This window comes from Monodon monoceros, unplaced genomic scaffold, assembly GCF_005190385.1.
Source record: "Monodon monoceros isolate NGI ecotype Baffin Bay Population unplaced genomic scaffold, NGI_Narwhal_1 Super_Scaffold_8, whole genome shotgun sequence".
Classification (NCBI taxonomy): Eukaryota; Metazoa; Chordata; class Mammalia; order Artiodactyla; family Monodontidae; genus Monodon; species Monodon monoceros.
Genome location: NW_021703785.1, coordinates 51,096,226 through 51,119,121, shown reverse-complemented (window position 1 = coordinate 51,119,121; position 22,896 = coordinate 51,096,226). Strand labels below are relative to the sequence as shown.

Below are 22,896 nucleotides of genomic sequence, written 5' to 3'. Positions count from 1 at the left end.
ATAATATATATATTATATATATTATATATATTATATATATATTATATAATAATAATATATAATATAATAATATAATAATATAATAATAATAATATAAACAAAAATGCTGCTGGAAAGAAAGTAGTAAATATATTAATCTTTCATAGTAATTACCTCTGGGTGGCAGGACTGTAAATAAAATTTTTACCTTCTTTTTTATATATTTTTGTATTTTCCAAAATTTTTAGAAGCAGTTTTTGCTACTTTTATATCAGGGAAAAAATTTAAATACAGTTAGCTTCTTTAAGGAAAAGCCCATGTTTCTAGTTATCATTCCTTTCCTTAGTTTTGACATGATCCTAATTTTCTTGATGACAAAACAAAGATTTCAACTGTAAAATAAACAGATGAATTTTCCTAGAGGGAAAAATAAGCTATCATAGATCAAATGGTCTTAGTGAGTCAGAGAATAATCCTTTGAAAATTAGGTTGTTTTAAATCTCCAGTGCTCTGAGGTTTAATCAGAATGCTGAATCTTTAAGAACGTCTAAAAACTGCAGTTATTAATGGTCTGTAGCAGGGATGGAATGAAGTGCACTGTCTTCCTTTGTTTTATCTTGATCCACAGACTTAACCTAGAGGCCTGTCCTGATGCATCCACAACACAGCAGGGAAAGCAGGAAGAGAGAAATTCTAATACAATATTCTGGTGACGAGTAAGTATTGATGTGTGTCTGGAGCTGGGCAAACATCTAATACTCAAACAGGTGCTCATGGGTGAAACAGAAGATGAGTGAAAGCTAACAGGAGCCTGGCATCAGCTGGCTTCCCTGGAGCCCGGTTGGTACGAGTAAATAGGCAGGTGGAATACTGAGGGAGAACTATCAGGGTGGGAGCAAGGGAACCTGCATGTCTGGTGCTTTCCTCATACTCATCACCTCCTTTAATCCTCCCAACATCGTGGTCTCCTCAACAGCTGAGGTCCATGAAGATGTGACCCACAAAGGCGAGTGATGTGGCTGAATTCACACGCCCAGGGTGGTTGTCATGGAAGGACACTAACCTAGGTGGTAAGGATTCTTTCCTCTGGAGGAGAAGACCAGAAGCAGTCAATGAGACCAAACCCCAAACAAGAAAAATTACCATTAAGTGAACATACTACCATATCTTATATGTTTTTTATTGTTCAAGACACTCACCCCCGTTTTCAAATGACAAATAGATAAAGAGTTAAAGTCTTACATAAAATTCTTCAGATGCTTCTGGAGGTTCTGGAAGTAGAGAAGCCTTTGCTGGCAATTTGAGTTCATAGGTCATTATACTCCACCTGAAGGGAGAAAAATCTTTGGTCTAAAATTCCTTTAAAATTTAATAAACTGACTTTGTTCTTACCTCACATACACACAGATGCACATATATTCATGAACTATGGTTTGCTGTGTCTAAAATAACCAAATATGGGAAGAGATGGACTTTTGGTAATCTCATAAAATGCTGAATTCATAATTTATGATTTCCATATCTTACCAATTCTCTGATTGGTGACTTCCAAACATTTGAAGGCTATGACCCACAGTAAGAAATGTAGATATGTAACAAGACCTCTCCTCTTCACTAGGTGCAAAGCATTCTGACTTTTCTATTCCTTTCTGTTTCACTTTTAAAATAATGCTCACTGCAGTTTCTAACTAGATTATATAAGTTGCTAATGGGTCACAGCCCCAAATTCTAAAACATGTCCTAGATTAAACAAACGCGTAGCACCTACGAAAAATAAATCATTCTGCACGTAACAATCTGTCTTGCCAAGTCAGCTTATACAGACATGAAATGAAAATTATGAAAATTAGATAAATAGTCCTTCTTACATTAAGAAAGTAAGCATGGGATTGAGAGGAAAAAATTAATAGAAATAATACTTAATTGAGGCAACTTTATTTCAATTAGCTGTAAATATTAATTTCAAACCAAACATTGAATCATTTGGTGTTAGAGAAAAGCAGTCAACTCCAGATAAATCCAGTCTTCTATCTAAAATAATTTCAAAATTTGGGAAGAACAATTGGGTAGAGACATTATTGTTGTCAGTAACAGGATGTGAAATAAAAGGTCTTTCAAAGACACAAAGCATAATAAGAGCAGTACTGTAACACATGGATTTTAAGAAAAGCATATCACAGTGGATGCCAGTGATAGAACCTAGAGGAAAATCCCAAGATTAGCATCAGTATGTAAAGACAGCCGAGTGTATCATTCAGACTAATAAGTCTTTGCATAAAAATTCAAATTCTGAGAGAATTCCCCAAAAGACACAGGTTATATGTTAGGATGTATAAGTGAAATAGATGTGTATAGCTACTATTCAACTCTTGACATGAATATACTGTAAATACACATTTGAGCAAAGTCATCCATTCTTTCATTCATCCACGCAACAGGTATGTACTGAACGTCTCAAAGTGACAGTATTCCAGGGTCTGGATATACAAAATTGAATAAGACTTCTCTAATAAAGCTTGTATTCTAGTGCAGAAACAGATGTAATACAAGCAACAAATAAAATAATTAAACTTTGTAAACTTTCAAATAGGGGAAATCACAATTGGAAACATGAAAGTCCAGTTCCGTATATCTGGCGACACTTCTCTGGTCAAAGGATGGTTAAAGAATTGGGAAAGAAATCCACCCAAATGTCCTTGCACCTTCCATGCTATACCTCCTCCCTTTATAGGCAATGACTGGAGCTGATGAAACAGGAGAAAGTGGCAGCACAAGTCAGGAAGGGATGCTCATTGGTACCAGCTAAGCAGAGTTGAAAGCAGAAGTTAGGGACCCATTTGGTGAGTATGTGCATTAAACAGAGAGTGCAGTGTTGAAAGCCCCTGGGAAGTAGAGTCTGGATTTCATTGCAGACAGCCAGTTCAACCACTTATTAGCTATGTGACACTGCTAATATAAAAACCTCCTGAGCCTTTTTACCTGTAAGATGGAGATGATAATGACATTAGCCATTTCTAAATGTACAGTGAGGATTAAAGGAGATGATACTCTATCAAGTAAAGTAACTAGAAGTGCCAGGCAGACAAAAAATACTATTCATTGTTACTCCACTGTCTCTGCAAGACTCAATTTTCATCTTTGTAAAACAGTCCTAACAATGCTTTTCTTAGCCAGTGTTGTTTTGAGGGTCAAATAAATTAATATATATGAAAAAGCATATATGATGTGGAATATTATTAAACATCAATTTTTTCACCTGTTCTTTACAAATGGTATTCTTAATTAGTAAGGAAAGCACTGGAACAAAATATTCTTATGTTTCTAAACAACAGTCCTAGCTTTTTAAATCCCCTTTGATTTGTTTTTTCTTGTGGTTTTTTGTTTTTTGGGTTTTTTTGCAGGTTTGTATTAAGGAATTTTACCAAGGGGGTGTTGTTTCTCTGCTAACAACCTAGAGAAATTAATTTTTATAACTTACAAGGGAAAAGCACATACCTAGAGCAGAGGAAATGCCTCACAGCATTTCCTAGGTTGCGGGGAGAGCGGTATTTAAATTTACAACAAAAAGCCATTTAAAATACCTTGGGGGGTTTGGTTAGCACTGAACTGGGCAGTCATCTGGGAAATCACCTCCAGGCTCTTTAAAGACTGGAGACTGAGTCCACTTTATGCTCCCAAACTACTGGGGGATCCCTCCCATGACTGGTTTGGGATAAACACAGACAAATGCTTGCCAGCCCAGCTTTCTTTCTAAATACTCTGTCAGCAAAAGAATCAGCCATTACAACATTACCTTATGTCAGGCAAGGTTACAATTAATTAGGTTATAGCTTATTTTAGAGTAATTACATTTTAGATTGGTGGCTCCCTGATGAGATTTCGTTATTTTCGGGAAGAGTACCACAGATGGCTAATCCTATCAAAGTTGTTTTGATTCATGCTAGCTCAAATTTATAATGAGATTTTGACATTTGTGTCCCACTTATGATGGAGGTTACTGCTTACTGAGCCCTGGTTGCTCCCTATACCCCAATTCTAAACACCTCCTGCATAATACTCAGGGCACACACACTGCGATTGCTTTTTTACATGTGGGGCGTTTAGAGAGAAAGCAGTTAAGAGATGCAGTCGAGGATACCATAAAAACAGTGATAGTTCCTTCTTGTGAATCTGTCTTCCTAACACTTCCCTGTCCCTGGGAAAAGATTGTTTTTTAGTATTTTGTTGGTTCAATTCCTTCTCAATGTGTATAATTAAGAAGAGATATTCTAAAAAATCTAAAGTTTATATGTCTTTCTTAGTTTTAATGAAACCAGAAGATGAAGGGACCATACCTATTATACTCATCAAAAGCCCCCCCACTAACTATTTAAGCTTTCTGAGCCAAATAGCAGTTAAAAGTAATTAGTATCATCATAGCCTTCTACATTATCTTTAAAATAATGGATTCAGGGCTTCCCTGGTGGCGCAGTGGTTGAGAGTCCGCCTGCCGATGCAGGGGACGCGGGTTCGTGCCCTGGTCCGGGAAGATCCCACATGCCACGGAGCGGCTGGGCCCGTGAGCCATGGCCGCTGAGCCTGCGCGTCCAGAGCCTGTGCTCCGCAACGGGAGAGGCCACAGCAGTGAGAGGCCCATGTACCGCAAAAAAAAAAAATAATAATAATAATAATGGATTCATTAAACCAGTTTCCTCATTTTTTTTTTTTTTTTTTTACAATTCATTCATTCACTCAAAAAAACATATTTATTGAGTGTCTGTTCTGTGCCAGGCTCTGTTCTAGACCTCAGGGGTGGACCCCCCGTCAGGGGTTACCGTCAGTACAATTTTACTTATCAAGAAAAGATATCAGTATGCCACTTTCGATCTAATTTTAGAAGAGAATTTGTTATTACCTGTCCAACATTTTGGTGCTGGCTCGTTCCAGCTTCTCAAGTATCTGAGGAAGTTGGGTGTCGTCATCGTATGAGCCTCCCCAGCCAAGAACCCGGGCAAGGTCATTTCCTGTACCCAGAGGCAGTACTCCCAGCTGACACTGAAAGACAGCCCCACAGGAGACCTCAGACAAGTTGACACATAGGGACTCTGACATTTCTGTACATCACTGGTCAGCAGGTTAGGATAACTAGCAGTGAAAGGAATGACCACTTGCCTGTTTATTTAAGTTGAGCTTATCAATTTCTGACAAAACCCAACCTACACTTCCATCTCCTCCACAAACAAGAATCCGGAAATTGTCAAACTTCTGGAATAATCTTAAACTGAAAGAAAAAAGTATTTTATTTTAGTGTAAGTAAATAAAAATCACGTTCCCCAATTCTTTGTCATTCTGTTAGTCATTGGTATTCATGTTCAGATTAAATATAAGAACTCTTACATATGAATTATACTATAAAAATCAATTTGAGTGCAATGTGTAACTCAAGAAAATGTCTTAATCATAAAGTGGAAAGGAGATTATAAGTAGAAACGGAGATAAAATTAGGAAAAATGGGGAGTGAGAAATGAGAAAACAAAAAAGAAGCAGAACCCAGGAAAGAGAATGAAAGGTAAGTGATAGGAGACGGTAAGAGTACTGACTTTTCTCTTTACTTCACAAGGATATGTTATTTCCATGAGTAGCATATTACAAACTAGGGCACTGATGCTCCTGAGTGGCACAGGGGCAGTTCCTCAAGAGACCCACCAAACCTTGCCCAATGTACCCCTGCCATACTCCCAGTAGCTGTTTTGCTTCCTCTTTTCCTATTCTCAGGTCAGTCTTTCTACTTCTGTCTTCCTTCATCTCAAATTTTGACACATTTCACCCTGCGAGTGTACCTTTGTACACCTCAAGTATTGTGGAAAATCGAAAAAATATGGAGACAATCTCGAGAAGTTTCACAAAGGGAGCTGCTTAGAATTTTAGAGGATGGGTAGAAAAAATAAATGTCAAAAATATAAGATATTGGAACCATCGAGGATTATAAAACAGATATGCTAGAAAGGGGGACAAAGCTAACCAGCAATGGGAGAGACAAAGGTGAGGAGAGAGGCTAGATGAGGAAGTGCCAGGACACATGCAGGAGAAAGGAAGGGACGTACAAGCACATAAGGAAAGAGCTGGGTTTAAATGAAGAAGACCAACACTCATGGGACCAGAAGGGCTTGAGACAGCAAGAAAAAGGCAATGGAAACAAGAAGGAAGACCCTGAAAGGACACAGTGAAAACAGGCACAAAGAGAGACTGAGGAGAGAAACAGAGAAGATAGGAGAGTGCTAAATCACAAAACACAAAGGCCTTCTCAGGAACTGGTATCTAAAATCTTCATTTCTACTTCTGTGTTTATGATTTAAGGTGACAGTGGAACCCAAGAGAAAAGCCGAGTTGGCATAAGTAAATTATAAGGAGATCACAGGCTCTTGGGTCAGATGACACAATATTACCTCTTCAACAAAAATCATATATATACACTAAAAACGTATTCAAAGTGCCTCAAGGCATATTTTCCCTCTTGAAAATATATTTAAGCTTTTCCCCCCAGATTTTAGGTTATATGACATTCCAGTTTGAAATGAACATGAACAAAAGTACTATTTTGTCATGTATGGGAACTGAGTCTGAAATCCTTGAGGGCCTGTCCTTGAGGCCCGCAACAGTATCTGTGCTTTGGTTAAATAATTGATTATTTGTATTATATACAACTCAGTACTACCCTCCCATGCAAATCATTTTCTCAAGTTATTTTTTGTATTTCTATCTTTACACAAGTTGATCTACTTTGTAGAGCTAAGCAAACAGAATTGTTTGATGTAGGATATATTCTAAAACATTTTCTAAACAAGCTTTAGAACTTTCAGCACCCAAGGAAGATGTATAAATATCAAAAAGTTTATGTTAAAATTTATAATCAGAACTTTAAAGAAAGGGAGATGTCAGAAGATCAACACAGAGATGTCTAGATGAATCTGCAGTTTTCATCAGCTGAAAAACCAAGTGTGTTTCGTGCTCAGTGCTACATATCATTCAAATGAGATTTATCAATAATCAATTACCCTAAATGAGGACCGCCATTCATCAAATCAAACACCTGAGCTGGATTTAGTAACTGTTTAAATCGGCGAAGAAACTTTACTCCCTGATTATCTCCACTCTTAGAATTGACAAAAACCAATAGAGGACTAACACAGAATGAAAATGTTGCTCTACAGAAACCTGTTAAAAAAAAGAAACAAAACACAGCACAAGATCAATACGTACAGCTTTCTCTTTTCAAACTCTTAAAAAAACTTCAGAGGAAAAAAGATAAATTCATAAATAAAGAACCTTGTTTATTACTTTAACAATGTTATCATTTAGCGCCCCCAAAAGGAGATAGGTTTATTATTTACATACTAAGACCATAGAACTTATCTTTTAAAATGTGCACTATAATGAAAAATCATACCAAAGATGGTAAAAGTATTAATCATAGATAAATTGAGATCTACCACCTGCCTTAGCAACACTTAATTATTAAGAGAAACCAATCATAGTCTATAAATTCACAATTGTTAAAGGATTCATGTTCATTTTCGGCATTATATTTAACTCCTCCTTGATAAGGCCTTAGAAAATATTTTTAAATTTTATAATAAATAACAGAACTTTGATATATCAGGGTTTGGTTGGGGGGCTGTTAATAACACAGGTTAACAAATCATTTTCTGCAGCTTATAATATCTATGATATCTACTGGCATCATTTACATAAAAAGTTTGAAAAGCATAAGGCACTTTATCGATGCAAAACATTGATAAGAGTTCATGGTAAAAGCCTTTTGTAATATGGTTTGCTTACAAGGAAGTTATTAGTATGCTATTCCAAAACCAGTGCTGTAAACAGGTTCTTCAGTACGTACAATTAAGTTGTAAAATTCCAGAAAAAGTGAATGAATTTATAGGAGTATAAATTCCTACAATGAAATGGTAAGAAAACACATTTCAATAAGAGCTATGCTAACGGGCAGCTTCAATTACGGAGGGGGAAAAATTGCTTATAAAAAATTAATCTTTTCATATTGCATTTTGTTACAGAATAACAATGTTATTTTATTTGCTGAAATGTAAATCTTATACACTGCAATTTCACCACTGTGTTAATAGTTATGTTTTTACACCTTAATTTTAAAACGTTCTTTTATAAATTAAATGTGCTGTTCTGCAATTGAAATTGAATTATTATATAAAAACTAACCAGAATAACCAATTACAGTTCTATTTATTCTAGGAAAATAGATGTACATATCAACATTTGATATACCAGGAATATACATACTTACACTACTGCTACATACCATCAGAATCGGTGCTGTTCAGTGCAATTGGAGGTATGACAGATACTCTACATTGGCCAAGTGGACATACAGGATGATATAAATCTTTGCAGGCAGTGTGTACCTAATAACAATGAAATAAACCTTCAGGAATCATAAAAACACATCAATGTTTTATTATGGTATAAATTATATCTAAGGAACTGGTAAATGAAGATCAAGTGCATCCCAAAATGTTCAGTAATTCATAAATTACTTTAATGGCACAATACTTATACTTCTAAGGAATGGCCTAATCATTTTAGAGATGGGAATTTGATTTGGTCTGTACAGCCTGTTTTCATGATTGTCTCAGGCAAGTAGTATGTAGTCAATAAATGCCTGGTGAAGGGAAGGAGAGCGGAAGAGAAGAGGAAGAAGTGCAGAGGAAGGGAGGAAGGAAGGGAGGGAGGAGGGAAGGAAGAAGGGAAGCGAACCAGTGAGTGTCAATATAATTGTCCATAGGAAATGATAATGACATTTACCTTATAAAATTCTTACAGAATTAAATGAAGATTAATACAATCTGTAATGTGTCTGCTCTCTCTGCAGTGATCTATAACTTTCTATTCACACATCTTTTATAATATTGTCATGTTATTATAGTTATAAGTACATCCGTGCCTATGTTCTCAGCTAGACTTCTGGCTCTGTAAGGAAAAGGAAAAGGTTCTATTATTGCCCCCTCATCTTGGAAGATGATACACATCACAGGCACTCAGCAAGTGTGTTAACTCTGTAGAATAAAAAGTTTCAAGGTCACTCAAGCAGGGCAAACATATCAAGTAGGACCCAGGCAATTTAGAATAATTTATGTACTCAACTAGAGAGCCTTTAAATGTTTTATTAGTAAGATGCAGGCACTTCATAAAGCACTTATTTAATAAGGCTTTATTTTATTAGTCCTTTTAGAAAACTGGCATGTCAATTAAACATATATTTATCAAAACTTTTGAGAAAATAATTGAAATTTAAAAGCGATTCTTGTTCTGCTGATGACCTAATTTTGGACCATTTCCTGTTATGACTTATAATCATTAACAATCCAAATGGATTTTAGAAAAATGAGCAGGCACAGATAGTTTTAAAAGGAATTTAAAACGTATGAGAATCACAGGGCATTTTGCTCTATGATTTACAACAATGTTAAATGAGAAAAGCAGAGATAAAATTGTATCTTCACTATTTTATAGAAAAGGTAAAACTATACCCAGAGATTGAACAACAGCTGGAAAAATTAAGAATTATTAGGATTGTGGAACTATGGTTTGGTTTTGTTTTGAACCAGGTGACTATGTTTAGACACTAGATGTTTTGCTGTTAGAAACACATATTTTAAAGGCATCATAATATTATAATGGATAAATGATAGTGTATAGGAAGTACAAGATTAAGAGGCATGTAACAAAAGTGATGGTGGCCCAGAAACCTGCATGTCTAACTGACACATGGAATAGTTTCATGCGAAGGTGATACTTAAGATTGCCAGGAAAAAAGAGGAAAGACATTCCAGAATCATCCCTTCTACAGTCTGTAATAATACTTCTGTCCCATTTGCGAAATTTTAAAAATGTGGCAGAGGGTAGAACAAGCAAGTAAAAAACCTAATTTAACTCCTACTGCTTTTCTAACTCCTACTGTTAAACTTAATAAAGTTTAAAAACTGCTGACTAATTTATCCCTCCCCCGCTTTCCCTTTTGGTTACCGTAAATTTGTTTGCTATGTCTGTGGGATAAATTAGGAGTGTGGGATTAACATATACACACTATGATATATCAAATAGATAACCAACAAGGACCTACTATATAGCACAGGGAACTATACTCAATATTTTGTAATAACCTATAAAGGAAAAGAATCTGAAAAAGAATACATAAACATATATATGTAGGTGTAACTGAGTCACTGTGCTGTACACCTGAAACTCACACAACATTGTAAATCAACTACAATAGAAAAAGACAACTACTGACTAAACACAAGTAGAGACATATATTGCAGGTAAAGACAACTTACATAAAACCTTTCTAAAATAATTCATCACACAGATGACCTGCTTTCTTTTCAAAAAGTTAGAAAAGAACAGCTGAAGTTCCAGAAGTAGAGAAATAGACTTCAGTAAATGCAAACTAATAAAAATAGTGGTAGATGCGTACATCAGTGGTTGTCCCCCCAAAAAAGAAATCTTAGGTGGGATGGAATCTTGATTTAAAATCCTGTTTACGTGAGCACTCCTTTAAAATAAGGAACAGCAGAAGGGGGTTTTCAGGGTTAGGGTTGCACCAAAACTCCAAAGAGAGGTATCTAATATAGTCTGCATATTATATTAAATGGGATAAAAGAAATAAAAAGTAACATCTTTGTCAATAAAAGAGACAATCGATGAAGAATAACAAAAGCATGGGGATGAAGAGAATCATGTTCAATTCAAAAATGAAAAAGAGGGGACTTCCCTGGCGGTCCAGTGGTTAAGACTCCTCGCTTCCACTGCAGGGGGCGTGGGTTCCAACCCTGGTGGAGAACTAAGATCCCGCGTGCCAGGCAGCGCGGCCAAAAAAAATTAAAAACAAAAACAAAAAAGAAACACAAGATTGTCTATCAGACCTGACTAAAAAATTATACGACTTCTTTTTCTCTGTGGCCTATGGACTCAATCTCATTGATTATGAAATCAACATATCACACGCACATCTCTTGCATTTGCTCATCTTCACCGTGCTTATTAAAAACAATGGTTTTCCTTCTTTTTGTTGGGGAGAGAGGGGCCGACTTCCAAGACTCAAAACACGACCAAACAACTCTGCCCCAAAGCAAGGCAATCGGCATCGTAATCAGACAGCATCACCCGGCGCTCAGGTGAGCACTCACTGCCTCCTCGTCCTGCTGTCTTTTAGCCCCACATCACCCTCTGAGGGGCGTGAGGTCACCCTCTGAGTTCCTGCACCGACTGCCCTCCTGCAGGATGGAGGCCCAGTCCTCACACAGTCTGGCAGAGATGGGACCCTTGCTTGCCGTTGGCTCCACATTATGCTGTGTCTGCTTCTCACCACTTTCTTGCACATGCAAAGAAGTTTTAAAATATTTACTTATTTATATAACATAAATGTATATAATCTAAATTATATCAGTGCCCAGCCTACTGAACTCGGCTTCTTTCTCTCGGAGAACACACACGGGATTGTAGCAAACTTACACTTGGCCTGTTAATCAAAATTTGGTGGCTTTCTGTGGGCAACAGGTAGTAAAGCAGGCTGAAAACCACTTAAGTGTGGCTAAAGCTTGATGAAAAACAATAAAACTGTGGGAAAGAGGTCCTCACACAAAGGGACAAGAGTAGGTGTCACAAAAAGGGCATTTGCAAAAGTAACCAGAGTGGAAGGAACGCATCTTGAAAAAAGATGAACCTTACAAACGGGTGCGTGTGCTACCAGGCTCTGCTCTGCCATAAATTCTTAGCTTTGTCTCTAAATCACACAGATGAAAAAGGTACAGAAAGAAACATTTTACATGGAAAATAATTATAAAACTCTCACCATCGTTTTACACCAAAGGCATCTCCAGTCTTGAAGACGGAGAACGCTGCCACACGTTTTTTCACAGACAGCACACTTGGCACTCACGGGCAAGTTACCCTCGAGCCACTGGTGGGGCATAGCCAGCTGTGCAGCAGGAAGAAAGGGCAGTCAAATTAAAGACCATGGAGGACATCATTCTTAGCCAAGGGAAGAGATACAATGATTTCTTACTCTATGGAATCAGCACCATGTATCATTCGTGGCATACGTTCATTTCCCCCACATTTATTGAGCATCTATTATGCCCTGAACACTGTAGGGATATAAAGATACTTAAGTAAGACTAAACCCCTGCCCTGCAGGATTTGCAGTCTCACTGAGGAGAAAGGCACATAGAGAGAATATCATAAAGTGACCACGAAGTGTTATCAGCGATTCACATGCAAGGCAGTCAAGGTTTTGAAGGTGGGCGGCACCACTGAGAGGAGGCCCCAAAGTCTCAGGAGTGAACATCTGAGTAAACGGCTGAGCTGAGCCTTAAAAGAATAACTTAGTTGGCCAGATAAGGGTCTACAGCACCAGCCCAGCACAGCAACCACTCCTAAGCCCTTACACAACATTCCCCTTGAAATTTAAGAGCTGAAGGAAGCTACAAAGAACTGGATTGAAAATAAAAAGTCACAATCAACCAAAACCTTCCATCTAATCATAATAATAAACACTCCCCCTGAACTCTCTGTCGTAATTGAACTAATAGACGCTCCCACTTAATTTCCACAGGAGAGGAGAATAAAAGAGTGGAGGTGCCGGGGAGAGATGGGAGAGAGTACGAGCTTACCCCATCCTCATTCTCTATGATGTCCTTCCCGATGGAGGCCAGGGTCGTCCACTTGCAGTTATTTGTTGCTCTCACTGCACACCTTTTATGAGCCTTGAACTTACACACTAAAAAAAAAAAAAAAGTGAACCATTGCTAAATGAATATGCACTTTTGGACCAACAATGAAAGGAAATCACAGCATGAAAGTTTAAAGTGGTCGGGGGGCAGAAGAAAAACAATATTTGTAAAAGCTTCTATTACTCTTCAATGATATTCTAAAAAGCAAATATGGCTATGTGTTTATGAAGCACTTTGATCAAGCTATAGATTGCTACTTAAAGAGATTCCACTTACTCTAAAAGAAGAAAAGAAAGGAAATAAATGCAAAAAAAATAATTATTGAGGAGAAGGGAGACAACATACACACAACAGAAGAAAATAAAATTCAGTAATACAGGAGGGCTGGTAACAGCCAATTTCTAAGTCTGGGTGCTGACTACATGAATGCGTTTAATTTGTGAAAATTCAACAAGCTGTGTACACTTCTGATATTTGCTTTTTTCTGTACGTATAATATACTTAAATCAAAAGTTTGAAACTACCAGAGAGATAAAGACCAAGATAATTCAGGGGAATTTTAAAGTGCAAGTACGTCAAGAAAATATCCAGGCATCATGGGAAATAGGTTGACGAGGGTCACAAAGATGGCACTGTCTTTTGAAAGTATCCTGTTGGGATGACTACATGACAATGTAGAAGAAAGGAATGATGAAGTGACGTTCCTACTACAGGCATCGCTAATTCTCCCAGGCCACATTATCAGAAAGGTGCCTGCAAAGGAGAAGTAAGAGGAAACAACCGAGACAGAAGCTGCACATACATGAAAAAACAAATAAACCACAGATGATTTGAAAAATTAACCCTTGCTTATGAAAATCAGAACTTGACTCTTACTAAGCTTATCCATCCCTCTAGGGACACACATTATCCAAGCGTTAATGGATACTGATGTTATAAAAGGGTTTCTGACTTTTCAGGCGGCTCCTTATCACGTGGTTTTGGAATTTCTACCAGTAAATCGTTAACAAATTTGAAATGACGGGTTACGCACCATTCTCTTTAAATTGTCCTAGTTTGATGTAACATGAAAACGAAGGGGTCAAGTAAAATAACTAAGATGCCTATAGCCAAATGTTCAGAATGCTTCAAGTATCATGAATAGCCGATATATAAATGGCCACTTAAATTGAGCTGGTTTTTCCTTTAAAAATATCAGTCTATAGACACTGGCAATGTTTCATTTACCTGCTCTTCTGTGTACAATGACAAGTTCTTTCCTAGAAATCATACTATTTTCGTTATAAATGACCTTGTGACTAAGCACAGACTTTGTATAGAAAGCAAGTTTTCAACTGAATTTTACTGCTGATAAACAACAGTATAAAGAAACAGCACCATAGGAAATTAGCTTAGTTTGAAAAAAAAATATAGCGTGACCTGTTCCTTTTTGCTCCAAGTGACTTTTAAATTATTTAATATTTTAAACTATTTAAATGTTGTCATCTGTTACTGTATTTCTCAAGAGCATGGTTCTAGTTTTAGTTCTAGTTTTAAAAAGCAGGCTGCTTTTTAAGTACAAACAAGTACTTGATATTAACAGTCAGTATTTTTTCTAAGAGGCAAAGAAGGAAGTAAAAAGAGGGCAACAGAGTATAATTTCATGGCTTTTTGAAGATTTTGCCATTAAAAATCAAACACCTCATTAAAAATAAAAATCACTTTTGTAATAATAAAGTTTTTCATGCAATGAGCCTTGAGAATTACAAAGTTGCTTAATACAAATATACAACATACAATGATAAAAATAAAACAAACTGAGCTGTAACTATGGACACTAAGGAATGGACTTGATTACTAGGCACCTTAATTTGTGCCTAGTAATTAGCTGACAATTAATTTTCTCCAAACAAGTTATTCTGAAATAAGGCACTTTTTCCTGACCTGTAAATTCATTATTTTAAAACCATAAAACATAAAAAATACAGTGACATGAAACAAATTATGATTCTTTATTGCAATATTCAATCTTTACCACTTTGTAAGTGTTCATGGGTACTTAACATAAAAATAAGTACCCATGTGGAGATATTTATGCTGTTGATTAAAAAAAAAATCACCACTTAACTTTTTATTCTTAGAGTGCTGTACAAATAACTGTGAAGCACAATTATGCTCTGAAATTATAATTAACATTTTCAACTGACTTAGGGGATTATTTATGAAACGTATTTTCTGTCTTCTATTTTTCATTCATATATTTTGTATATGCAAGGCTTTAAAATCATAATTTTAGTTATTATTCAACACAAGACAAATCAGTACAGACTCTTTTTACTGTGAAAACAAGGGCAGAAAGATTAAGTAAATTTAGTGGTGGCGTTACACACTGGAAGCGAGATTCCATTCTAATACAATGTTATTCATTGTCATTGTTGAATGAATTTTTCCTGTATTTGCATCTCTGTTATAACTTTTAAAGCGTCTTGTATTTTAAGCCCTTAGTTTTATCAAGCAATAGTTTATTCAGATTTCAAGGGGGTTTCTGGAGTTTAACTTTGCTTACAGTAAAAATATCCTAAAAAACCAGCCTCATAAAATAAAAAGGCAACTTTTTTGTATATTCATAAAACCCTTGGGATTTTTAAAACCTTCTGCTGCAGTTTTAAAAATACTCCATGGGCAAGACGCTGCAGACTTAAAATTTTTATTAGCAGAGAAAATGAATACTAACATATATTCCCCTAAAAATATAATTTAAAAATACTATAATTGAGACTTTAAAAAAGTCAGGAACTTACTTAGTAATAGAATAATGTTAACACATGTATTTAAAGACTTTGAAGCTTTTTATTCTCACCAGCTAATATAATTTTCATTTTTCTTTTAAAATGCTTAGAAAAATATTCAGTAATCCCACTATTAACTTCAATTCCTAAACAGTTAACTATATTTAATAACACATAACTCTCAAAACAGAAGGATACCACAGATCAGATCTAAGGCTATTTTAGATCTGATTTTTTTTTTAGCATTTTGAGGATAATAGACCATAAGGTAATAGTAAAAAAACCTTCAAAATAACCCCATATAATATTACAGCCCTAGTAGAGTTACAGGAACACTTTTAGATCACTAAAGTCATAAAGATCAATTATATCTTTGTTTGCAATCATTCTTTAAATCTAAAAAAAACGTTTAATGCCTCCTCCAAATTCTCATTTTCATGAATTTTAATGCATCAAGCCATGATGCAATCTGTAATTGTTTACTTGGTGAACTTCTTATATAACGCAGTTACAAATGTCTACCATATATTTGACTAGAAAAGTAGCGTTATTGTATGTACTCTCTCATTTCATTTTCATAGTATTCTGTGAGGTATAAATGACTATTATCCCCATTGTACAGATGAGGAAGCAAAAGTCTAAAAGGGTTAAACTACTCCTGGTCATAGTTTGTGGTGGTAAAACTGGAATTGGAACCCACAGGGTTTAACTACAGAGCTCTATTCTTATCCACTAGGCTGTGTCATTGTCATATTAAATAGCTGAAATACTGACATATCTTGGATTTTGTAATTTAAAATGAATTAAAACTATGACTCCATTTCTATTTTATTATTTACTTATGATATAGTTTTATTACAAGATTACCTAAGAATTTTTTGTATTAGAGAGAAAAGCTAAATAATGGTATTATATGTAGTTCAAAAGTAGTACACAGTGATGGAATCACTGAGGTATTAAATTAAATAAATCTAAAGAACGTATGAGTTTTCTCTTGTTGACTATTAATGTATTTCTTTTAAGTGGTCGCTGTTCTTAAATTTAAAAATAACCCACAAATCCTGCGATGAGAACAACAGCATAGACCTTATTTTTAGAAAACTTTAAAGAAATTTAAAAGGATGACATCTGTTTAAATTAAACATAAATGAAATAAAACATTTAAAACAATGCAACATAAGTAACAATCTAAATCCTGCCAAAAAGTATATACTGTCCTCACAGAAAGTTTTGTTCTCTGTAATTAAACAGAACAGAAAAAGAATACTAGAAAATTAAAATGATACACAAAGTCTAAAGAATTTTCTTTAAGGGTAGTTGCTAGTTCCTCAGGAGGGAAATGCTACATTTTGATTTACACGTCCCTTCAAATGATTTTATGTTATCTTTTCCTGAGCCAAAATATTTTCCAAGTTGGTCCTATGTGTGCAGAGCTTCACTTTAAGCCACAGTAAAATTAAAACACTCTGGTCCCACTGACACGCTCCCAGCTACTGCTTCCACCCAAGGGAAATGTCTTCCTATGATGATGTTTCTCTGTTCACAGATGCACCCGTGGCAGCGTGTTTACAGTAAGGTCAGTGTCAAGGGAGAACAAACCCTGGATGTTACTGTACCTTCGCAGGACAGGCCATGGGAGGTGACCCCAGAAAGACTCTCTCGGCAGACGTTACAGAAAGTGGGTCGGGCATGGGAGCAGGCGTACCAGTTATGCATCCCTGAGAAATGTTCCACATTAAACTGGGCCACCTAGAAATGAGACGTTAGCACAGATTTGCAAAACAAGAGAACAGGACTACGTTTGGAATGTATATAGTTATGATTACAATTTCAAATCCACAATTTTTTTTTTTTTTTTTTTTGCGGTACGCGGGCCTCTCACTGTTGTGGCCTCTCCCGTTGCGGAACACAGGCTCCGGACGCGTAGGCTCAGCGGCCATGGCTCACGGGCCCAGCCGCTCCGCGGCATGTGGGATCTTCCCGGACCGGGTCACGAACCCATGTCCCCTGCATCGGCAGGCGGACTCTCAACCACTGCGCCACCAGGGAAGCCCTCAAATTCACAATTTTTAAAACTAAAACACTGCTTTAACTTAAAAAAAAAAATCAGTATCAGTTAAACAAGTTGCTAAATGAATCTACACATACTTCTTTTTTTCACAGAATATAGCTTTAGCGCTACGGTTCACATTTATTCTCTAAGAACACGAGATGACAGGAGAGAGGCTACCTTACCTCGTAAGTTTCTCTGGTCTGTACAGACTTCAGCGAGCTGATCCAATCCTCCATCTCTTTCCTATTCTCAGCGCAAAGCATTAGTCTTCTGAATGGAGTGATTATCTGAAAGGGATAGTACAACCTGATTGTTATTAACCAACAAAGAGAGATTACTGCAAGACCTAACAGCTTACAAGGTGGTACCATTTCTAATCTCTTGAGTCCTTACTTCCTTGATGAAGAAGTAAGATTCTCTGTAAGGTAAATGGATTTAGTTCTCAGTGTGATACAATGTGGTCCAGGAAAGAAAAAGTCTAAGGAGACTTTTCTTCTCTTTGCCCTCATTGCTATTTACTTATCAGGCTTTCTAGCCTTTTACCCAAGGCTATGAATTCATATAAGCAGAATATTCTTATTTCATGTAATATATCTTGAAAATGGATTCTAAATAGAAATCAAAATAATTCATAGTAAGCTAAAATTAACCCATATTTTTCAATATGGAAATTTTGAAAAATCAAAGGAATGCAGTATTAAATGATTTCATAATTGGTTTATAATAGTATCATGACTATTCTACTTTAAATAATGTTGGGTTTACAGATCCTTTCCATGGCCTATTTTAATATGATTTATGTGATGGATTTTCTTCCCATTGTGTAGAACTCCACTGTACTACTTTTTAATGAGAACAGGGAAGAAGAATTAGCATGTAAGTCCTTTAGTTGGCTTTAAGGGATGAAAGTAATTGTGACTTTCATCTTTTTATCATGTTACCAAAGAAGGCGAATTAATTATATCAAGAATCTTAAAGCAAGAGGAATAAAACTTCATGCTGTTATAGCACCAGAAACTTCCAAGTAAGATTCTGAAATGACTTGAAAGCAGGCCCTATTTATGTGTGAATACAATATTCTGGTTGCAACCTTGAAGTTGCTAAATCTTAAGCATTTACTTCAAAGAAGAGACCATTTACTTAACTTGTGAAAGAAAAGCAGTATGGTACATTCCCACCTAGAACCTATTTCCAAATAATAAATTATATATTTACTTGTAGAGAAAATTAGACATTTTCCCAGGTTAAAAGCCATTTGATCAAGTGATAATCTACATATTGCAGTAGAGACAGCAGATTTCCCAAGTTATGGAAGAGCAATAATTATCTCTAAAAAAAAAAGGAACCCTTCCCAGAAGGAGTAAACAAGCAAGCCTCAATCACTAGTGTTCGTCTTAGAAAATAAGTCCATTATTCAAAGCTATAGAGCTCAGCGCAGTTGTAGCTACTCACCAGTCACTGCTTCCTCTCATCTCTCATTAGTTTAGGCTACACAATCCTTCCGTAGACTAAGGGGCCTTTAATACACTGGACAGGCACTCATGCTTAAATACAGCCGGCCAGACGTCACATGGACGTCGAGCATTAACCATTCACACTGGGTATTTGTTAATTGCATATGAAATGGAACAGAACCTCACTTTTGCATTTTCTTCTGTTTTCCACTACGGCTCCTTGGATAAAGCTTATTAGCAATTGGTCACTCCTCTTCCTCAATAAATAGTTAATGCAAAGAGCAATGCCTCCCTCATTACTTAGGAGCCAAATGGATGCTTTATTGCTTCAAAATGTTTTTCTAGGACAGCTCATGAAATGCCGCAGAGAGGGACCATTAAATCATAATACACCCCTGGCTCTGATGACTGGCACAGCACTCCAGAAATCTCTGTGTGTCAATGGACTGACTGAATCAATCTGATATTTATCTGAATAAATATCACCACTAGCATGTTTCATTTAAATTTTCTGCTATACTATATGATGTAACGCTAAGGATTCCCTCTCTCTCACTAAGATCTTAGAGTGAGTGAGACATGTATTACTTAGGTAAATAAACCAGGCTTTCTATTTTATTCTTCAATTTTGTTTTTTTGTTGAATTCTAAGTAAAGCAGGATGTCTGATGGTTTTAACTATCTTTAATGCCTTTCTATTCTTTAAAAGCCATTGTGAATTCAATAAAAAGAGGGGAAAGGATAGAGAAATAGCTTCTAATTTTTCTTGTAGCTTTTGGAACTACATAAATGCCTCAACTCTAAAGGATTTCGGCAACATAAATCATGCATGTACCTCATACGCTGACGAAGTAAAACGTTTACATTTGCAATTTCTCCTTTTTTTAAAAAAATGTGTTTAAAAATAGGCAGTAATAAGTAAAGATCATGACATATTCTTAAAATAAAAGCTAAGTTTCTAAGAGTCAAACAGAAATTATAAATAATTGTGATTTACAAGCCTTGTGATTAAGAAATCTATTATAAAGTTACATTATAAGATGTTGACACAAGGAAAGAAAATCCTTCATAAATCGTGCGATGCAGAGATGTCTCGCTTTGTGGCTGCAGGGTGAAAAATACCTCAGGGAGCAGCCTCGGCCCAACTGAAGACAAGGCTGGTTTACCAAGCAAGCCTGTAACATCTCCCAGATTTTCCCTTTCCTCTCTGGGCTAATCACTCCTCAGGCCTCCAATGCTCTGAGTCCCCTCCCCAGCTTTTACTTAAATTCTTCCTCATCGCTGACCTTTGTAGAAAAGAATATGCCAACAGTCCCATCTGCTAACTGACAGGCTCTAGCTGTATCCTCACTGAACCTCATTACACTACAGTAGTTCCTCATCCAAATCTTCGTCAGGAAAATATCCAAGGAGCCGCAGACTCTGAAAAGTATCTGGTTCTTATTCTGAAAGCCTTTTTATTATGACAAGGGAGTAGGGTGGGGAGATGGAAGGATAGAGGAGGGGGCTATTCCCAGGGAAGACTCTCTGAGCCTGTTGGGGGCCAAAGCCAGGATGTTTCTAGAACTAGAGGACTCTTTAACTTTCTTGAAGGATCTGCAGTTTATCTATCCTAAAGTGTCCACTAGCCCCTGGCCTCATCTTAACCCTTACTTTTACCCTGTCTTCCCACTACCGCAACATTCCCAACTGACTTTTTTCAGGCACATCTGAACTTACGTCAGTAATTAGTTTCTTCAAACTATAACCACCACTCCCATCTCGGGTCCTGGGAAATACACCTGTCATCCACCCCAGCATTTATTGAGTGTTTACTGCATGCCAGAGCCTGGGCATACAAACCAACCATATGGGCTTTGCCTTACCAATCTATAAGGGAGATGGGTAAGTAAACCAAGATTTGCCTGTCCGAAAAAGTGCTGTATAGGATGGAGTACAAAGGAAAGACATGTAAATTCGTTTTCTAAGTGCTACTTCAATTAATATACAAACTCCACAGGAATAGAGATATTGTTCTACTTTGAGAGTTACTGGCCTCTAAGGGTTAATCCAACAACACTATTATGTTGTATAAGGATGAAGAATTTCTCAGTCTGGGAAAGCATGTAAATACATAAAACAGATATAAAACAATCTGGCATTAAATATATAAAATTCCATCAAAGAGTACCATTATAGTTAAGACTTTAAATATATAAACATGCACAGGAAAAAAAAACACCAAATACCGTACTGGTTATCTTTCAGTGAAAGAACTGCAGATAATTTAAATATGATTTTTTTGGTTGGTCTATGGTTTCTAAAGTAAATAGGTAGTGTTTCAGTAACAAAAACATTCTTTAATTTTTTTACTAACAGAAGAATGGGAATTTAGAATTTAAAACTTTGCACTGTTCCAAAGCTGGAGTGTTCCAGCTTGGCTGCACTTTAAAATCACATGGGAGACTTTTAAAAACCCCAACGTCCAGGCCACGCTCCACACCAATGAACTCAGAACCTATGAAGGTGGGACTCAGCTACCAGTTTTTGCTTTATTTTTTTTAACTCTCAGGTGATTCTGAAGTGCAGCCAACTTTGGGAACCTGTGTTCTAAAGATATTTTATTGCAAATTCCCAACTGGAAACCACTCATGTAACAGCACAGTGATTCAGTGCCTAAACCCTGGAGTCAGACGGACTCAGGATGAATACCAACAGCATCCCTTCTTACGTGTGTGGCTATGAACGTTTCCTTGAGCCTCAGTTTCGTATCTGCAAGAGCTCTGCTGTGTGTGGTGTGGATCAGAGAGACAACCCAAGCAAAGCCTTCAGCACAGTGTCTGTTACAAGCCAAGCCTCACTAAATATTAGCATCACAATTATTCTTAGCGCTGACAGGGATGATGTACATATTTACAGCTTTCTTCTATAAGGTATATATTTCTTGTGTAAGTGCGGTACACAGACAAAAGTAACAGGAGCTTAGGACAAAAACGGAGGCATTTTGCCAACGGAATAGTCACTGACTAGCAAACCACCAAAATAGAAATAAAGATAACGACCTATGCCTTAGAAGACATTAGGAAAACATCAACAAACTCATTAAGAAGAAATGGTCTCCCCTCCCCTTCATTGCACTGCGTCTAACCTTACCCAAAGCAGGAATATAACGGCAAAAGGCTTACCAAAGAGCATGAGATCCCAGTACAGCAGTGAAAGAGTTCAGAATGCCGTCTCTAGTAGGTATCATGCCTAAACTGTTCAAGATAGAGGGTTCCTCCTTTTAACTCAGATTTCTGATTCTGCAATGAAGGAAATTCTGCAACCTTCTGTGTAACTTTAAGGGTCCAACAACTTCTTCTGTTCAAAAATTCTTACTTCTAATCTAAAGTTGTTTACAACATACTGATCACAGCCGCACCCTGGCATACTTATTGTTGTGTCTTTAGTGATTAATCCTGAATAGCCCTGACTGAAATAAGGATTCATTTGCAGTGAGAAGCCTTTCTTGGAGAGCAGGACAAACAAAAAGTTTAGTTGTGCTATAACAATGTTTGTTGTCTATACTTATTATAACTTAGGGGATATAATTTGACTTTTGTTAAAGCCCCATCAGGTATAAACACGTGTCTTTTTAACACTAGGTTTGCTATACCTGAAATTGCCTAAAGCTCAGTCTTAATATTCCTCTTCCATCCTTCCTCATAAAGTCTAAATCCATCTCTTAAATTATGTATGTTCCTTTTTTTTCCATTCTTCATTTTTGGAATGAAGTAATTCACTTTAACAGCTTAAATGTGCCAAACTGCAACGTAGTTGCAAAACAGTTGTAGTGTTCTACAAAATACATCTTATGTATTTTGAGAGCAGAGATACTTCAAAGAGTAAATAGGGATCACTACATCCAAGGGCATAGGT

The 22,896-nt window shown here is 36.5% G+C and overlaps 1 protein-coding gene across 2 annotated transcripts in view; it reads right to left on the bottom strand.

The window, feature by feature from the left end:
- Window positions 1-22,896, bottom strand: part of DGKH (diacylglycerol kinase eta) — a 173,438-nt gene that overhangs the window by 53,496 nt on the left and 97,046 nt on the right. Inside the window, exons 5-13 of one of the 2 annotated variants that reach the window (XM_029210192.1) lie at window positions 17,729-17,833; window positions 17,110-17,242; window positions 12,666-12,772; window positions 11,846-11,971; window positions 8,294-8,396; window positions 7,014-7,173; window positions 5,131-5,239; window positions 4,874-5,013; window positions 1,222-1,306 (exon numbers count right to left, since the gene is read on the bottom strand). In XM_029210192.1, the coding sequence (XP_029066025.1) occupies window positions 1,222-1,306; window positions 4,874-5,013; window positions 5,131-5,239; window positions 7,014-7,173; window positions 8,294-8,396; window positions 11,846-11,971; window positions 12,666-12,772; window positions 17,110-17,242; window positions 17,729-17,833 (1,068 nt within the window). Of the gene's footprint in view, window positions 1-1,221; window positions 1,307-4,873; window positions 5,014-5,130; window positions 5,240-7,013; window positions 7,174-8,293; window positions 8,397-11,845; window positions 11,972-12,665; window positions 12,773-17,109; window positions 17,243-17,728; window positions 17,834-22,896 lie in introns of those variants that run through there. The other variant, XM_029210193.1, reaches the window with a different exon arrangement.